The sequence below is a fragment of the Borostomias antarcticus genome (assembly GCF_949987555.1).
Source record: "Borostomias antarcticus genome assembly, chromosome: 27".
Taxonomy (NCBI): Eukaryota; Metazoa; Chordata; class Actinopteri; order Stomiiformes; family Stomiidae; genus Borostomias; species Borostomias antarcticus.
Genome location: NC_140260.1, coordinates 7618640 through 7635777, shown reverse-complemented (window position 1 = coordinate 7635777; position 17138 = coordinate 7618640). Strand labels below are relative to the sequence as shown.

General features: G+C 49.6%; 1 protein-coding gene across 1 annotated transcript in view; it reads left to right on the top strand.

Annotated features, from left to right (window-relative positions):
- rims2b (regulating synaptic membrane exocytosis 2b) overlaps positions 1–17138 on the top strand; it is a gene marked incomplete at both ends in the record, with an annotated part of 121129 nt that overhangs the window by 68387 nt on the left and 35604 nt on the right. Inside the window, 4 exons of the mRNA XM_084459333.1 lie at positions 3558–3743; positions 5035–5144; positions 11960–12066; positions 16614–16756. Coding sequence (XP_084315459.1) covers positions 3558–3743; positions 5035–5144; positions 11960–12066; positions 16614–16756 — 546 coding nt within the window. The remainder of the gene's footprint in view (positions 1–3557; positions 3744–5034; positions 5145–11959; positions 12067–16613; positions 16757–17138) is intronic.

The following is a 17138-nucleotide window of genomic DNA, read 5'->3' as shown; positions in this document are numbered from 1 at the left end:
GTAGACGTGTCAGTAGAGTACATTAGATTTGTAGTAGATGGTCTGTAGACGTGTCAGTAGAGTACATTAGATTTGTAGTAGATGGTCTGTAGACAGTCAGTGTGACAGTTGTCAGAGTTGTGTGTGTGTGTGTGTGTGTGTGTGTGTGTGTGTGTGTGTGTGTGTGTGTGTGTGGTTCACCAATATGTTCCATTATGTCAACCACCATTAATTTTGTCAATTAACACAGTGACTGTTTGCTCAACATTCTCTTTGTTTATACAATATAAGCTAGGATAGAGGATAAACTATATACACCATGTGCTTCTACCTGTGGCTTGCTATATTCTATTGTCATTGTCAATGGAGGTTTCTGTAGATACATGCTGTAGTAGGACTTATATGATCTTAGAGGTTAGTTAACTAGTGTGCTCTACTTCCTGTTGTATACATCCAGCCTCCCATAGCTGCTTCCTGGTATTCCAGCAGTAGATGGAAGCATGTTATACTGCCATGCAGTGGGCCTTCTGCACAACACACCCAGCAGTCTATCTTGGAGTGACGTTCTAAAACACGCCTGGCTCTTTAAGGATCTCGGCATTATGCATCCAGGGGTTTTAGCGGAATTACACTAATGCCATTGACACATTTGTAAAGATAAATTCCATGTATTGGTGTATTTATTAGGGACAATACACACCAATCAACAGTCAAGCTGTATATGAGCCAGAGTTAGCCTGAAGGCCAGTTTTCATCCGTTGTCCCTGGATAGATGCTACTGCTACTTAAAAGGCAACCTAAAATTTCACAAAATAAATGGCTTTTCTATCTTTGCAACTAGTGACACTTCACCTTTGTAAACATACAGTGCATCACCATTTCATATGCCATGAGTTAATCTGTGAAAAACCATCCTCCTCTGTCTGTGCCTCTAAAACCAAAGCTCTTTCTGCTTATAAGGTCTAGTGACAGCTTGACTGTACTGCTGTGCTGGTACTGGGGTAGAAAACATAAACACACAAATGTTTTCTTGTCTTGTTTTTGGTGGTTTGAAGAGATGAGCACTTCCCAGACTTCCCTGCTGAGTCTGAGGCCTTCGATGAGGACTTGATGAGGTAATAAACTAGCCTAGTCTACGCTATCCTAAACTAGCCTAGTCTACGCTATCCTAAACTAGCCTAGCCTACACTATCCTAAACTAGCCTAGCCTAGTCTACGCTATCCTAAACTAGCCTAGCCTACACTATCCTAAACTAGCCTAGCCTACACTATCCTAAACTAGCCTAGCCTACACTATCCTAAACTAGCCTAGTCTACGCTATCCTAAACTAGCCTAGCCTAGTCTACACTATCCTAAACTAGCCTAGCCTACACTATCCTAAACTAGCCTAGTCTACGCTATCCTAAACTAGCCTAGCCTACACTATCCTAAACTAGCCTAGTCTACGCTATCCTAAACTAGCCTAGCCTACACTATCCTAAACTAGCCTAGCCTACACTATCCTAAACTAGCCTAGCCTACACTATCCTAAACTAGCCTACACTATCCTAAACTAGCCTACACTATCCTAAACTAGCCTAGCCTACACTATCCTAAACTAGCCTAGCCTACACTATCCTAAACTAGCCTAGTCTACGCTATCCTAAACTAGCCTAGCCTACACTATCCTAAACTAGCCTAGTCTACGCTATCCTAAACTAGCCTAGCCTACACTATCCTAAACTAGCCTAGTCTACGCTATCCTAAACTAGCCTAGCCTACACTATCCTAAACTAGCCTAGCCTACACTATCCTAAACTAGCCTACACTATCCTAAACTAGCCTAGCCTACACTATCCTAAACTAGCCTAGCCTACACTATCCTAAACTAGCCTAGCCTACACTATCCTAAACTAGCCTAGCCTACACTATCCTAAACTAGCCTAGTCTACGCTATCCTAAACTAGCCTAGCCTTCACTATCCTAAACTAGCCTAGCCTACACTATCCTAAACTAGCCTAGCCTAGTCTACGCTATCCTAAACTAGCCTAGCCTACACTATCCTAAACTAGCCTAGTCTACGCTATCCTAAACTAGCCTAGCCTACACTATCCTAAACTAGCCTAGTCTACGCTATCCTAAACTAGCCTAGCCTAGTCTACGCTATCCTAAACTAGCCTAGCCTACACTATCCTAAACTAGCCTAGCCTAGTCTACGCTATCCTAAACTAGCCTAGCCTACACTATCCTAAACTAGCCTAGCCTACACTATCCTAAACTACCCTAGTCTACGCTATCCTAAACTAGCCTAGCCTACACTATCCTAAACTAGCCTAGCCTAGTCTACCCTATCCTAAACTAGCCTAGCCTAGTCTACGCTATCCTAAACTAGCCTAGCCTACACTATCCTAAACTAGCCTAGTCTAGTCTACCCTATCCTAAACTAGCCTAGTCTACACTAGCCTAGCCTAGTCTACCCTATCCTAAACTAGCCTAGTCTACACTATCCTAAACTAGCCTAGTCTACGCTATCCTAAACTAGCCTAGCCTAGTCTACCCTATTATAAACTAGCCTAGCCTACACTATCCTAAACTAGCCTAGCCTAGTCTACACTATCCTAAACTAGCCTAGCCTACACTATCCTAAACTAGCCTAGTCTACCCTATCCTAAACTAGCCTAGTCTACCCTATCCTAAACTAGCCTAGTCTACCCTATCCTCAGCTATCCTAGCCTACACTATCCTAAACTGGCCTAGCTATTCTAGCCTAAACTAACCTAGCCTAGCCTACACTATCCTAAACTGGCCTAGCTACTGTATCCTAGCCTAAACTAGCCTATCCTAGCCTACCCTATCCTAAACTAGCCTAGTCTACCCTATCCTAAACTAGCCTAGCCTAGTCTACGCTATCCTAAACTAGCCTAGCCTACACTATCCTAAACTAGCCTAGCCTACACTATCCTAAACTAGCCTAGTCTACCCTATCCTAAACTAGCCTAGTCTACCCTATCCTAAACTAGCCTAGTCTACCCTATCCTCAGCTATCCTAGCCTACACTATCCTAAACTAGCCCAGCCCATCAGGCTGCTTCCTCTCTCCTCGGTGTGCAGTGTGACAGTCATCACCCTTCCTCCTGACAGGTTCTTAGGTGGACGTCCTCAACTCTGCCTCTAACCCCACAGCTCCCTCCACACAGCCTCATGGGATATGTAGTTGTCTATGTGTCTCTGACCTTCACTAACACATGCTGCTCCCTCTTTTCCTATCCTGGCCATGCCTGGTTGACAGTTGATGGGTCTGTGGTGGCTGGTGAACTGGGGGTGCTGTTGTCCGGCTGCTGAAGCGATGCTTAGGAACGCGAGTCACCGTGGTTGTAAAAAGCAGATAACTAGCAGACCGGCAACTTAACCAGCTAATTCAGCCCGCCAACTTAACCAGCTAACTCAGACCGCCAACTTAACCAGCTAACTCAGACCGCCAACTTAACCAGCTAACTCAGACCGCTAACTTAACCAGCTAACTCAGACCGCTAACTTAACCAGCTAACTCAGACCGCTAACTTAACCAGCTAACTCAGCCCGCTAACTAACGTCTGCAGGTACAGCCGCGGCATGGACAGGGGCGACTACTACCACAGGTCGCGGTCGGCTGACCAGCGGGCCATGGCCGACCGGCCCGTCTACACGCGCTCACGCTCCACAGAGCGGCCCGACTCCGCCTACATGAGGTCAATGCCATCCCTCCCCTCCGGAAGATCCGCCCCTCCCTCACCCGCCTTAACGAGGTGACCCTGACCAATCGCAACTAGCCCCACCCCCCCACCCCCCTCCAACTAACCCCATGAACCCGCCCCCCCCCCCTTCGCCCGCTCACCCCTCCTATTTTCGCCGAGTCACCGTTTTTCTGTTCCTGCGTGGTAACAGTGGTGTTCCTCTGTCTCCATCTGTAGGCTGCTAGAGTACTAACCTCCTGGTTTTGGTTGGAGACACACTCCTTATATCTGGCCCGGATATAACGGTGTGCACTTAACCATCAGCTTTTTTTGATTATGCTTGATTGTTGTTTTTTGTTTATTTGTTTGTTTTGTTTACTAATATTTATTTTTTGGTTTATTTAACAGCATCCTTTTGGTCGATGATTCAGTTGGGTTGTTTGGTAGACTGTGGTGTGTGTGTGTGTGTGTGTGTGTGTGTGTGTGTGTGTGTGTGTGAGGGGAACTAAGAGTGTGAGGAGAACACACTTCGGCTCCCCTACTGTGGCTCCTGAATCTTTTCTTGCAGCTCAAGCAGCCAGCAGCCAGTTTTTGTTACACAGACTTCATAACATCTCTTACCTGTAGGACCAGGTCCTCCTCCTCTCTCTCTAGGACAAACACACTCTACTACGGCCCTCTGGACCAGAGCCTGGGGCCACTACTATTCACAAATACTCTCAAATACTTGGGGTGCTGTTGATTTATCTTACAGTATGTAGTCCAATGAAAACAGTGGATCAGCCCTGTAAATGCCAACTGTGAATCAAATTCACCTCAATTACTTTCAGATACTTTCAAATGATGGCATCTATTTAATTGATCCAGGTGTGCTCTATACCTGACTACTGCCTCATGGTATTACCTGATACTCAGACCCCCAGAAGCAGACTCTCAGACGGCCCTCCCTGTGTCTCTGAGCTGGGCGGAGGGGGAGGCTGGTTCAGCGGTCAGAAGGTGCTATGGAGGTTGATGTACCGACAGTTCAGACCATGTGGCATTTTAGCCTGTGAACCTTTGACCCCAGCTAAAATGAACATGACCGCTACATATTTTCCTTGTGGAAACGCACGCATGGGATAGTCCTGATAAATATGTAGAGCTTCCCTGTGGAGGGACCTTATGTTATGTTTTCCTCCCCCCCCTCCCCCCTCCCCATCCGTAACATGTGTTCATGTATTTGAACTTGATTACAAACTAAAACGCTAGTATTGCAAGAAGACGACCCTCAAATCCCAATCCAGTAGTTGGACGTTACTTGGACGTTATTTGGACGCTGCCCCTCCCCCGTCCAGGGGCGGGACTAACCATCTGTGCTCCGCAGGGCCAACCCCCGTGGCGGATCGGTCCACACCAGCCCAACAGGGACGCCGGTGTGCGGACGCAGGGGCAGGCAGCTACCGCTCGTCCCTCCCAAGGGCTCTCTGGACAGAGGTGAGCCAATCACACGACTGCTGACCCTGGTCCCAGGCTGTTATTTCCTCTATCTACTACTGATGTGTGATGAGAGATGTTCACATGTTGGTGATATGCTTGAACATGGGTAGGTGAACATGTGTGTGTAAGTGCATGTGTGTGTGTGTGTGTGTGTGTGGGACTGTACTGTGTGATATAACAGTCTCGCTGGCTTCTCTCTCCTCCGGCCCAGCTGATGGAGAGGAGCTGAGTGAACCTTACCAAGGTGTGTACTCTGACTGGTCTGTGGCTGGTCTGTGGCTGGTCTGTAGCTGGTCTGTAGCTGGTCTGTAGCTGGTCTGTGGCTGGTCTGTGGCTGGTCTGTACCTGTCTGTCTGTAGCTCAGCAGCTTCTTGATCCTACGGCTCTCCTCCCCTAGCCGGGCTGTTGCTGTAGACGTTGTTTATCTCACAGTGTCTGAGGCGACTGGGTGTTGTCCTGCCTGGTCTCTTCCTCGTGTCTGTGTCTGTCTGTGCCCGCTAGCCAGCTAGCTGTGGAGAGCTACAGTAACTCACCCTACCACACCGTGTAGCTGTTCTGAACGCCAGTCTCCCTGTAAGACTCCTAGTCCATTAAAACCCCTGTAAGACTCCTAGCCCATTAAAACCCCTGTAAGACTCCTAGCCCATTAAAACCCCTGTAAGACTCCTAGCCCATTAAAACCCCTGTAAGACTCCTAGCCCATTAAAACCCCTGTAAGACTCCTAGCCCATTAAAACCCCTGTAAGACTCCTAGCCCATTAAAACCCCTGTAAGACTCCTAGCCCATTAAAACCCCTGTAAGACTCCTAGCCCATTAAAACCCCTGTAAGACTCCTAGCCCATTAAAACCCCTGTAAGACTCCTAGCCCATTAAACCCCTGTAAGACTCCTAGCCCATTAAAACCCCTGTAAGACTCCTAGCTCATTAAAACCCCTGTAAGACTCCTAGCCCATTAAAACCCCTGTAAGACTCCTAGCCCATTAAACCCCTGTAAGACTCCTAGCCCATTAAAACCCCTGTAAGACTCCTAGCCCATTAAAACCCCTGTAAGACTCCTAGCCCATTAAAACCCCTGTAAGACTCCTAGCCCATTAAAACCCCTGTAAGACTCCTAGCCCATTAAAACCCCTGTAAGACTCCTAGCCCATTAAAACCCCTGTAAGACTCCTAGCCCATTAAAACCCCTGTAAGACTCCTAGCCCATTAAAACCCCTGTAAGACTCCTAGCCCATTAAAACCCCTGTAAGACTCCTAGCCCATTAAAACCCCTGTAAGACTCCTAGCCCATTAAAACCCCTGTAAGACTCCTAGCCCATTAAAACCCCTGTAAGACTCCTAGCTCATTAAAACCCCTGTAAGACTCCTAGCCCATTAAAACCCCTGTAAGACTCCTAGCCCATTAAAACCCCTGTAAGACTCCTAGCCCATTAAAACCCCTGTAAGACTCCTAGCCCATTAAAACCCCTGTAAGACTCCTAGCCCATTAAAACCCCTGTAAGACTCCTAGCCCATTAAAACCCCTGTAAGACTCCTAGCCCATTAAAACCCCTGTAAGACTCCTAGCCCATTAAAACCCCTGTAAGACTCCTAGCCCATTAAACCCCTGTAAGACTCCTAGCCCATTAAAACCCCTGGAAGACTCATAGCTCATTAAAACCCCTGTAAGACTCATAGCCCATTAAAACCCCTGTAAGACTCCTAGCCCATTAAACCCCTGTAAGACTCCTAGCCCATTAAAACCCCTGGAAGACTCCTAGCCCATTAAAACCCCTGGAAGACTCCTAGCCCATTAAACCCCTGTAAGACTCCTAGCCCATTAAAACCCCTGTAAGACTCCTAGCCCATTAAATCCCTGTAAGACTCCTAGCCCATTAAAACCCCTGTAAGACTCCTAGCCCATTAAAACCCATGTAAGACTCCTAGCCCATTAAACCCCTGTAAGACTCCTAGCCCATTAAAACCCCTGTAAGACTCCTAGCCCATTAAAACCCCTGTAAGACTCCTAGCCCATTAAAACCCCTGTAAGACGGGCGAGTCCGGAGAACAGACCCGGTGCTCCAGCCCTCCAGCCAGTGCTGCTGTTCAGTGTTCAGTGTGGGGTCTGGTTTGTGGTACTGCTGTGTTCAGTGTTCAGTGTGGGGTCTGGTTTGTGGTACTGCTGTGTTCAGTGTGGGGTCTGGTTTGTGGTACTGCTGTGTTCAGTGTGGGGCCTGGTTTGTGGTACTCCTGTGTTCAGTGTTCAGTGTGGGGTCTGGTTTGTGGTACTGCTGTGTTCAGTGTTCAGTGTGGGGTCTGGTTTGTGGTACTGCTGTGTTCAGTGTTCAGTGTGGGGTCTGGTTTGTGGTACTGCTGTGTTCAGTGTTCAGTGTGGGGTCTGGTTTGTGGTACTGCTGTGTTCGTGTGCTGTGTCCATGTCTAGATGTTACCGCTGTGTTGCTCAAAGCTTCTAGATGCATAGTAGTTCCCTGTGTTGCCCTGATTCATGTCCCAGAAGGGGGTCTGTTTGGCCAGATCCCTCTCAACATTATGTTTTTAGATTCTGATAGTTATGTTGTTGTTGTTTTCTACAGACAGTTTCTCCCTCTGGGACAATAAAGCTTTTCTTATCTAATCGTATAGGAGGTTTTTAGAGAGTGATCTCTTGATGACTGGACTCCAGTGCAGTCCCACTCGAAACCCAGCCAGTTTAGTTGGTTTCTGTGCTGAAGAACAGGTTAGTTGTTATGTAAGCCCTCCCATTGGAGGGAACAGCTTTCAGGCAGAGTTCCAGGATGCTCTGCTGGCCAATAGCTGACCTTTGACATATGACACCTTCAGGGAGCTGAGGTGTTGGATATCTGTCTGTCTGTCGGTTCTCATCTCTGTCTGTGTATCATGCATGTCCTTCTTCTTCATGTTCTTCTTCACTCCATCCTTCATCTCTGGCCCCGCCAACCACAGGAGGAGCGTTGTCATATCAACCCCCTGTCAATCACCAAGCTCCTCCCACTGCCCATCACCAAGCCCCTCCTCCTGTCCATCACCAAGCTCCTCCCCCTGGCCATCACCAAGCCCCTCCTCCTCATCGCCAAGCTCCTCCCCCAGGCTATCACCAAGCCCCTCCCCCTGTCCATCACCCAACTTCACCTCCTCATCACCAAGCCACTCCCCCTTTTCAGCAACAAGCCCCTCCTCCTGTCCAACAAGCCCCTGCCCATCACCAAGCCCCTCCCCCTGTCCATCACCCAACTTCTCCTCCTCATCACCAAGCTCCTCCCCCTGGCCATCACCAAGCCCCTCCTCCTCATCGCCAAGCTCCTCCCCCTGCCCATCACCAAGCCCCTCCCCCTGTCCATCACCCAACTTCTCCTCCTCATCACCAAGCCACTCCCCCTTTTCAGCAACAAGCCCCTCCTCCTGTCCAACAAGCCCCTGCCCATCACCAAGCCCCTCCCCCTGTCCAGCAGCAGCCCCCTCCTCCTGTCCAACAAGCCCCTCCCCCAGCCCAACAACAAGCCCCTCCTCCTGTCCAACAAGCCCCTGCCCATCACCAAGCCCCTCCCCCTGCCCATCACCAAGCCCCTCCCCCTGTCCAGCAGCAGCCCCCTCCTCCTGTCCAACAAGCCCCTCCCCCAGCCCAACAACAAGCTCCTCCTTCTGTCCTACAATCCCCTCCTCCTGTCCAACAAGCCCCTCCCCCAGCCCAACAACAAGCTCCTCCTCCTGTCCAACAAGCCCCTCCTCCTGTCCAACAAGCCCCTCCCCCAGCCCAACAACAAGCTCCTCCTTCTGTCCTACAATCCCCTCCTCCTGTCCAACAAGCCCCTCCCCCAGCCCAACAACAAGCCCCTCCTCCTGTCCTACAGTCCCCTCCTATCCAGCAACAAGCCCCTCCTCCTGTCCTACAAGCCCCGCCCCCTGGCAAACAGCCATCCCCTCCTCCTGTCCTACAAGCCCCTCCCCCTGTCAAACAACAGTCCCCTCCCCCTGCCCCTAACCCCTCCCCTGCACCGCCCTCGACGTCACAGACTCCTGTACCAGGTGTGTCTCATCTCTGCTCTGCCAATCTCAGTAGCTCCTTTCTAGTCCTGATACTCTGTGTGTGTGTGTGTGTGTGTGTGTGTGTGTGTGTGTGTGTGTGTGTGTGTGTGTGTGTGTGCATACCTGCTATGTTTCCCTCTCATCTCCATCACCACCAAACACTGTCTGTTTTCCCCCAATCAGAACCTGAGAGGCGTCAAGCCCCACCCGTTAATGGGAGAAAAGGCAAGTGGAGTGTGTGTGTGGTTTGCTGTTACAGTGTGTGTGTGCGTGTGTGTGTGTGTGTGGTTTGCTGTTACAGTGTGTGTGTGCGTGTGTGTGTGTAGTTTGCTGTTACAGAGTGTGTGTGTGTGTGTGGTTTGCTGTTACAGTGTGTGTGTGCGTGTGTGTGTGTGTGGTTTGCTGTTACAGAGTGTGTGTGTGTGTCTCAGTCCCTAGCGTGAGGCTTGTAGTGGTGTGATACTGTGTGTTTCTAGGCTCCAGCTCTCAGTCCCTAGCGTTAGGCTTGTAGTGGTATGATACTGTGTGTTTCTAGGCTCCAGCTCTCGGCCCCTAGCGTTAGGCTTGTAGTGGTATGATACTGTGTTTCTAGGCTCCAGCTCTCGGCCCCTAGCGTTAGGCTTGTAGTGGTGTTCTGGGAGAGTGGAGATATTCTCCACAGCTATTTGTGACGAGGTTGGTCTGTCCTAGAATGTTTAGAACTCAAACATCCTTGTGTGACGAAAGGTTATTTCAGCCTGTAGTTACTCCGTCCAGCCCGTGGGTGGCGCTACGGTCCCGTGACTTAGAAGCTTCTCTGTGGAACTGGGTCCAGGCCCAGAGCTCAGTACCCTCTGGTCTTATTCACACACCACATTCTCCCAGTCACTCCTCACGGTCTCACAGTCACATGTTCTGGCTCAGCTGCATCTTCATCAGTTGTACCAACTTAATTTACTACAGTCAAGCCGTGTTAATGATCCCTAAGAGGAGGATGATAAAACATCTCCTAAGCTGTGTTCTGAATCGCTCCCTCGTTCCCTCACTCCCTATTCCCTATATAGGGTTCACCATGTAGTGAACTACCTAGGGAACGGAGAAAATGTAGGGTACATGCACTGTTCCCTGCAAATCAAGGTGAATTGTGGGTAATGAATAGTGGACTATACAGGTATAGGGAACGAAAATTCCGTGGAGAATTCGGACACTTCAAACAAAATGGCTGACACCCTATATAGTGCACTATATAGTGAATAGGGAGCGATTCCGAAACAGCTCTAGTGTTGTCTAAGCAGGTGTGTCTGGGAGGATGAGTGGATGAGACAGCAGAGGAGAGGAGCTATGGAGCCTGTAGCGCTGGGACATGTGTCTCTGCATGCTCTCATCACACCTACCAGTCAGCACGCAAGGGCTAGGACAGGGTTAGTACCTGCTAGGGGCTAGGACAGGGTTAGTACCTGCTAGGGGCTAGGACAGGGTTAGTACCTGCTAGGGGCTAGGACAGGGTTAGTGCCTGCTAGGGGCTAGGACAGGGTTAGTACCTGCTAGGGGCTAGGACAGGGTTGGTCCTAGGGGATAGGGGCTAGGACAGGGTTAGTACCAGCTAGGGGCTAGGACAGGGTTAGTGCCTGCTAGGGACTAGGACAGGGTTAGTACCTGCTAGGGACTAGGACAGGGTTAGTACCTGCTAGGGGCTAGGACAGGGTTTGTGTCAGCTAGGGGCTAGGACAGGGTTAGTACCTGCTAGGGGCTAGGACAGGGTTGGTCCTAGGGGATAGGGGCTAGGACAGGGGTTGGTACCAGGACTAGGCTCTAGGACAGGGTTGGTCCTAGGGGATAGGGGCTAGGACAGGGGTTGGTACCAGGACTAGGCTCTAGGACAGGGTTGGTCCTAGGGGATAGGGGCTAGGACAGGGGTTGGTACCAGGACTAGGCTCTAGGACAGGGTTGGTCCTAGGGGATAGGGGCTAGGACAGGGGTTGGTACCAGGACTAGGCTCTAGGACAGGGTTGGTCCTAGGGGATAGGGGCTAGGACAGGGGTTGGTACCAGGACTAGGCTCTAGGACAGGGTTGGTCCTAGGGGATAGGGGCTAGGACAGGGGTTGGTACCAGGACTAGGCTCTAGGACAGGGTTGGTCCTAGGGGATAGGGGCTAGGACAGGGGTTGGTACCAGGACTAGGCTCTAGGACAGGGTTGGTCCTAGGGGATAGGGGCTAGGACAGGGGTTGGTACCAGGACTAGGCTCTAGGACAGGGTTGGTCCTAGGGGATAGGGGCTAGGACAGGGGTTGGTACCAGGACTAGGCTCTAGGACAGGGTTGGTCCTAGGGGATAGGGGCTAGGACAGGGGTTGGTACCAGGACTAGGCTCTAGGACAGGGTTGGTCCTAGGGGATAGGGGCTAGGACAGGGGTTGGTACCAGGACTAGGTTCTTAACCTATTTCGTTATCCTGTCAGTAAGCTACCGTACAAGGAATGCCAGCCTCAACTAGAGTCAGGAAAACAGCTCCGGCTGTTGTAGAGGTTCCCGGCCCCTCAGTTGAGAATAGTCTGTGTGTGTGTGTGTGTGTGTGTGTGTGTGTGTGTGTGTGTGTGTGTGTGTGTGTGTGTGTGTGTGTGTGTGTGTGCGTGTGCGTGCATGTGCGTGCGTGCGTGCGTGTGTGTGTGTGTGTTCTTGTGCCTGACTGCCTCTGAGTGTGTGTGTGCTTGTTAAACTGTGTGTGTGTGTGTGTGTGTGTGTGTGTGTGTGTGTGTGTGTGTGTGTGTGTGTGAGCATGTGACTTGACTGTCCATGTCTCTGTGGTGTATCAGAGGTGACGTGGGAGGACCTGCAGAAGAAGGCCAATGGTACGATACCAGCTAGCCACGCCCCCCCAGTGCCAGGTAGCCACACCCTCTCTGAGCCCGGTGGGCGCAGGGTGAAGCAGCCTCTCTAGACTGATCTGATCTGGGCTCAGCTCCATCACATTCGGACCTCAGCCATCACACCACATCCACTGATCTGAGGTGAACTCCATCACACCCAGACCTCAGCCATCACACCGCAACCACAGGTCCAGGATCAGTCTCTAAGGGCAGCTTCACCTCTCTCCTTCTGGCCAAACATGAGGGTCCTGGGAGTGTGTGTGTGTGTGTGTGTGTGTGTGTGTATGTGTGTGGTGGTCCATGGCCCTCATGTTCCGTGCCTTCAGTCCTGCTGTGGTGAACGACTAGTGTGCCGCTGTCTTCCTGACCTGACCACGTAGAACCTGACCACGTAGAACCTAGAGAACCCTACAGCAGGAACCAACTCTGCACTGCCAGAATAAAATGGTTCTAAAGGGTCCCTGTAAGGTTAGGGAAACACCCTTTCAGAACATTTTTCAGTCCCTGGTAGAACCTTTTTGTGGGTGAAATGGTTCCAGCTGGAACCTGTGCCCAAGGAAATACAGTAGTTGTACCAGGAACAGAGGAACCAAAAGGAGTTTTCAGAGGGTTCCTCTATAGGGACATTCTCCCTCCTGCTGCTTCACAGAGGCTCGTCTCTGTCTCTGGGAATAGACTGCGCTTCTAATTGTCTCTTGGCAGTTACCATAGTTACCCTCTACCCCCACACACACACACACACTAGGGGTCTGTCCCAATTCAAGGGTTGCATCCTACCTACAGTAGGTCGCAGCCTACGCGGTCTACGTAGGTCGCGTCCTTCAGGCCAGGTAGGCCGGATGTAAACGTTTTGTGAAATGGGACGGTCTAGCCTACGGAGGATTCCCAACTCGTCATTTTGTTGCCTAGGCAGCCCCAAGCGCGCCGCGTGCCGGTAGTGCGACCTGTCCTGAGGTAACTTAGCGCGACCTGTCCTGAGGTAACTTAGCGTGACCTGTCCTGTTGTTATGGAAACACCACAGAAAATGCCTATCATAATCGTCTATCTAAACTCGTAGATACGGGCGTAATTTGGATGAGGTTTCCACATATTGGGATTCTATGGTGGTACTATAAGGCATGACATTTTATTAAAACGTAATAATATTAACATCAAAGCGGTTTAAAAACGTTTTAAAATCCGAGCAATGGCGGCTGGTACAGGAATTCATCCGGACCGAAAGGCATTCTGGGAGGGAGGCCGCGAAGGATCCATCAGTTGTATCCTTCAAATTCGTCAAAAGTAGGCTGCATTTGTGGGCTGCATTCGGAGGACTCTTCGTAGGCTGTATCTATCTATCTATCTATCTATCTATCTATCTATCTATCTATCTATCTATCTATCTATCTAATCAGTGGCAACATTGCCAACCAGACTGAATCTGAATCGGCTATTCATGGGTACCAAATGTAGTCCAAGATCTGCCATATTTGTGCCCTACACAGGTGTGTCAATTTGTCTGATTGCATAGGATTCTATCACTACAGCCAATTAAACCACTTGATACACCTGTGGAGGACACAAAGATGGCAGGTCTAGGACTACATTTGGTCCCCATGAATTCCTATTGTTTTGTTTTCAGTTGGCTAAGGCCTAATAAAAGGACCCTGTTTGAAAGTTGACTGGGTATTACTTATATACTTGAATCCCGTCAACTTGAAAGTTGACAGTCAGAGACTGACACAAAATATTAGTTCACTTTACCGTCTGTGCTTGTTCTTGACAATAGGCGGTGAGCGCCCTCTTGTGGCTACAAGTGGTTCTGACCAGTGCATCATTTCTATGCAAAAGTATGAATTATAGGCCTACCAATAATCAAATATATTAGATTTTCTGAAAATATTTTAGAGAAAAGTCGAATATCATTTCTGAGCTCAGTTGACAGCCCTAACACACACACAGGGGATATCACACACACACACACACACACACACACACACTCTCTCTTTCCACTCACATTATTGAGCAGTTGGAGCAGTAGGAGGTAAGAGGCATCACAGCCGCGTTTCTATGGCCACCAACACACATTGACCCCAGGTAAATAGTGACAGGCAGACACACACAGGCCGCTGTGTTTGACCAAAGCCCTTCCCTAAGTGCTCCCTCAGAGCAAACATTCAAAGAGTGAATCTAACAGTCATCAAACACGGGCCTCATGCCAAACATAACATTATGAAAGCGGGCGTTGCCATAGCGAGTAGCTGCGCCGTCCTAACACGCTCCTAGCCGAGCTCTGCCCCAGAACCCAGAACCCCCCCTCTTCCCTCACCTGCTCTGCTACACTTCCTGTCTCTATTTCCTGTCTTCCTTTAGTGGCCTTTCCTGTTTGTCATGGTTTTCATGTGTTACTTGTCAGTTTGTTTTGTTTTGTTTTGTTTTGTTTTGTTTGTGTCTCATTGTTTGTTCCATCCCTCTGTCCTCACGGCCATGCTGGCTCTATAGAGGAGACAGTGCCACAGAGAGAAGAAGAAGGTAGGGACAGTCCTCCTCCTCTCCTCTCTCCTCTCTCCCCTCCTCTCCTCTCCTCTCCTGAGCGTGGGTAGATCTTGGTGTGAGCCTCTCTAGAGGGCTTGTGGAGTGACGACAGTAAAGGATCTGTGTAGTTGATCTATACTATTGTTGTTCAGCCGATTGTGTCGTCTGCTACTTCCTGTCTTGTCTCGGGGTCTGCGTTGCCACGGCAACTCTCAGACTGCAGTGTCACAGCTGTACGTTCAGCTCTGCTGTGAGTTAGACAGTGTGTGTGTGTGTGTGTGTGTGTGTGTGTGTGTGTGTGTGTGTGTGTGTGTGTGTGTGTGTGTAACAGACCTGTTGGTCCTGTGGTTTTATGAATGAGAGACAGCCCATATAAGGGCACGGTCAGATGATTGCGGTCAGCATATAGTCCACTTCCTCCCAACTGAGCTGCAGACTTCCTGTCTGGGACCAGGTGTTCAGTTACCCAGGTGTCTGGTCTGACCCACCTCAACCTGCACAGAGACCTGACGTGGGCAGCTGAGGTCTCTCCACCCACCTCCCTCCCCTCTCTCTCTCTCTCTCTCTCTCTCTCTCTCTCTCACCCTATCTCTCTCTCTCTCTCTCTCTCTCTCACCCTATCTCTGTCTCTCTCTCTCACCCTATCTCTCTCTCTCTCTCTCTCTCTCTCTCTCACCCTATCTCTGTCTTTCTCTCTCTCTCACCCTATCTCTGTCTTTCTCTGTCTCTCACCCTATCTCTGTCTTTCTCTGTCTCTCACCCTATCTCTGTCTTTCTCTCCCTCTATCTCTCACCCTATCTCTCTCTCTCTCTCTCTCTCACCCTATCTCTCTCTCTCTCTCTCTCTCACCCTATCTCTGTCTCTCTCTCTCACCCTATCTCTCTCTCTCTCTCTCTCTCTCTCTCTCTCTCTCACCCTATCTCTGTCTTTCCCTCTATCTCTCACCCTATCTCTGTCTTTCTCTCTCTCTCACCCTATCTCTGTCTTTCTCTCCCTCTATCTCTCACCCTATCTCTGTCTTTCTCTCCCTCTATCTCTCACCCTATCTCTGTCTTTCTCTCTCTCTCTCTCTATCTCTCTCTGTCTCTCTCTCTCTCTCTCTCTCTCTCTCTTTCTCTCATGCCATGAGTCAGAGGAGAAAAGAAGCAGAAAATTAAATCCTGCTTTCTGTCTCTCTCTCTCTCTCTCAGGTGCTATGAAGGATCCATCTAAAGTAAGTATTCTTTTTCGTCTCACTCTTTAAACTACTGTAAACCAACATGGCTGTACCAGACAAGAACTAGGACAGACCACCCAGACTTCCCAGGACTGACCCAGACTATTCTCATCTGTCTGGGAGCCTAGGACAGACCCCCCTGTGCCAAACACACACACATCCTCTGTTCTTCTGCCCAGACCCTGCTGACTGTATAAGGCAGTGAAACACTGCTGTAGTCCCTGAATACCTACAGCAGACAAGGCCTCTCATTCACCCATTCACACACACATTCACACACCAATGGTGGCAGCTTTCATGCAAGGTGCTAGCCTGCTCACTGGGAGCAATTTGGGGTTCAGTGTCTTTGCCCAAGGACACTTCAACATGTGGACAGGAGGAGGCGGGATTCGAACCACCGACCCTACGATCATTGGACGACCCGCTCTACCTCCTGAGACACATCCACATTGTAGAGAGTATGTGTGATGTGTCTTAACAGATGTGTGTTTAGTGACGTGTCTTAACAGATGTGTGTTTAGTGACGTGTCTTAACAGATGTGTGTTTAGTGACGTGTCTTAACAGATGTGTGTTTAGTGACGTGTCTTAACAGATGTGTGTTTAGTGACGTGTCTTAACAGACGTGTGTTTAGTGACGTGTCTTAACAGATGTGTGTTTAGTGACGTGTCTTAACAGATGTGTGTTTAGTGACGTGTCTTAACAGATGTGTGTTTAGTGACGTGTCTTAACAGATGTGTGTTTAGTGACGTGTCTTAACAGATGTGTGTTTAGTGACGTGTCTTAACAGATGTGTGTTTAGTGACGTGTCTTAACAGATGTGTGTTTAGTGACGTGTCTTAACAGATGTGTGTGCGTGTTTCCCTCAGCTGAAAGGCTCCGACAACCTCTCCTTCAAGTCGTCGGACAGTGATGTCAGCGACGCGTCCGCATTGTCGAGTGCGTCTCGACTGAGCAGCACGAGCTACATGTCTGTCCAATCAGAGAGGGCCAAAGGGACGCGCAAGATCAGGTGGGTCTGCGTTCCTGGTCAGCCCCGCCTCCCCCCTGCGCACGCACACACACACACACACACACACACACACACACACACACACACACACAACGCCCTCTTACCAAACAGGTCTCCATTCTCATGTATCTCAGCCTCGTAGATCACCACTCTCTTCATGCCTTGTTGTTGTTGTTGTTTTATTGGCATGTTGATCTCTGTTCTCTTGTTTCTGAGCATGCTCTGTCACCATGGTCACCAATGTTTGGTTTCTTGCCTGTCCGTCTCTCTGTCTGTTTCTCTGTCTGTCTCTCTGTCTGTCTCTCTGTCTGTTTCTCTGTCTGTCTCTCTGTCTGTCTCTGTCTGTTTCTCTGTCTGTTTCTCTGTCTGTTTCTCTGTCTGT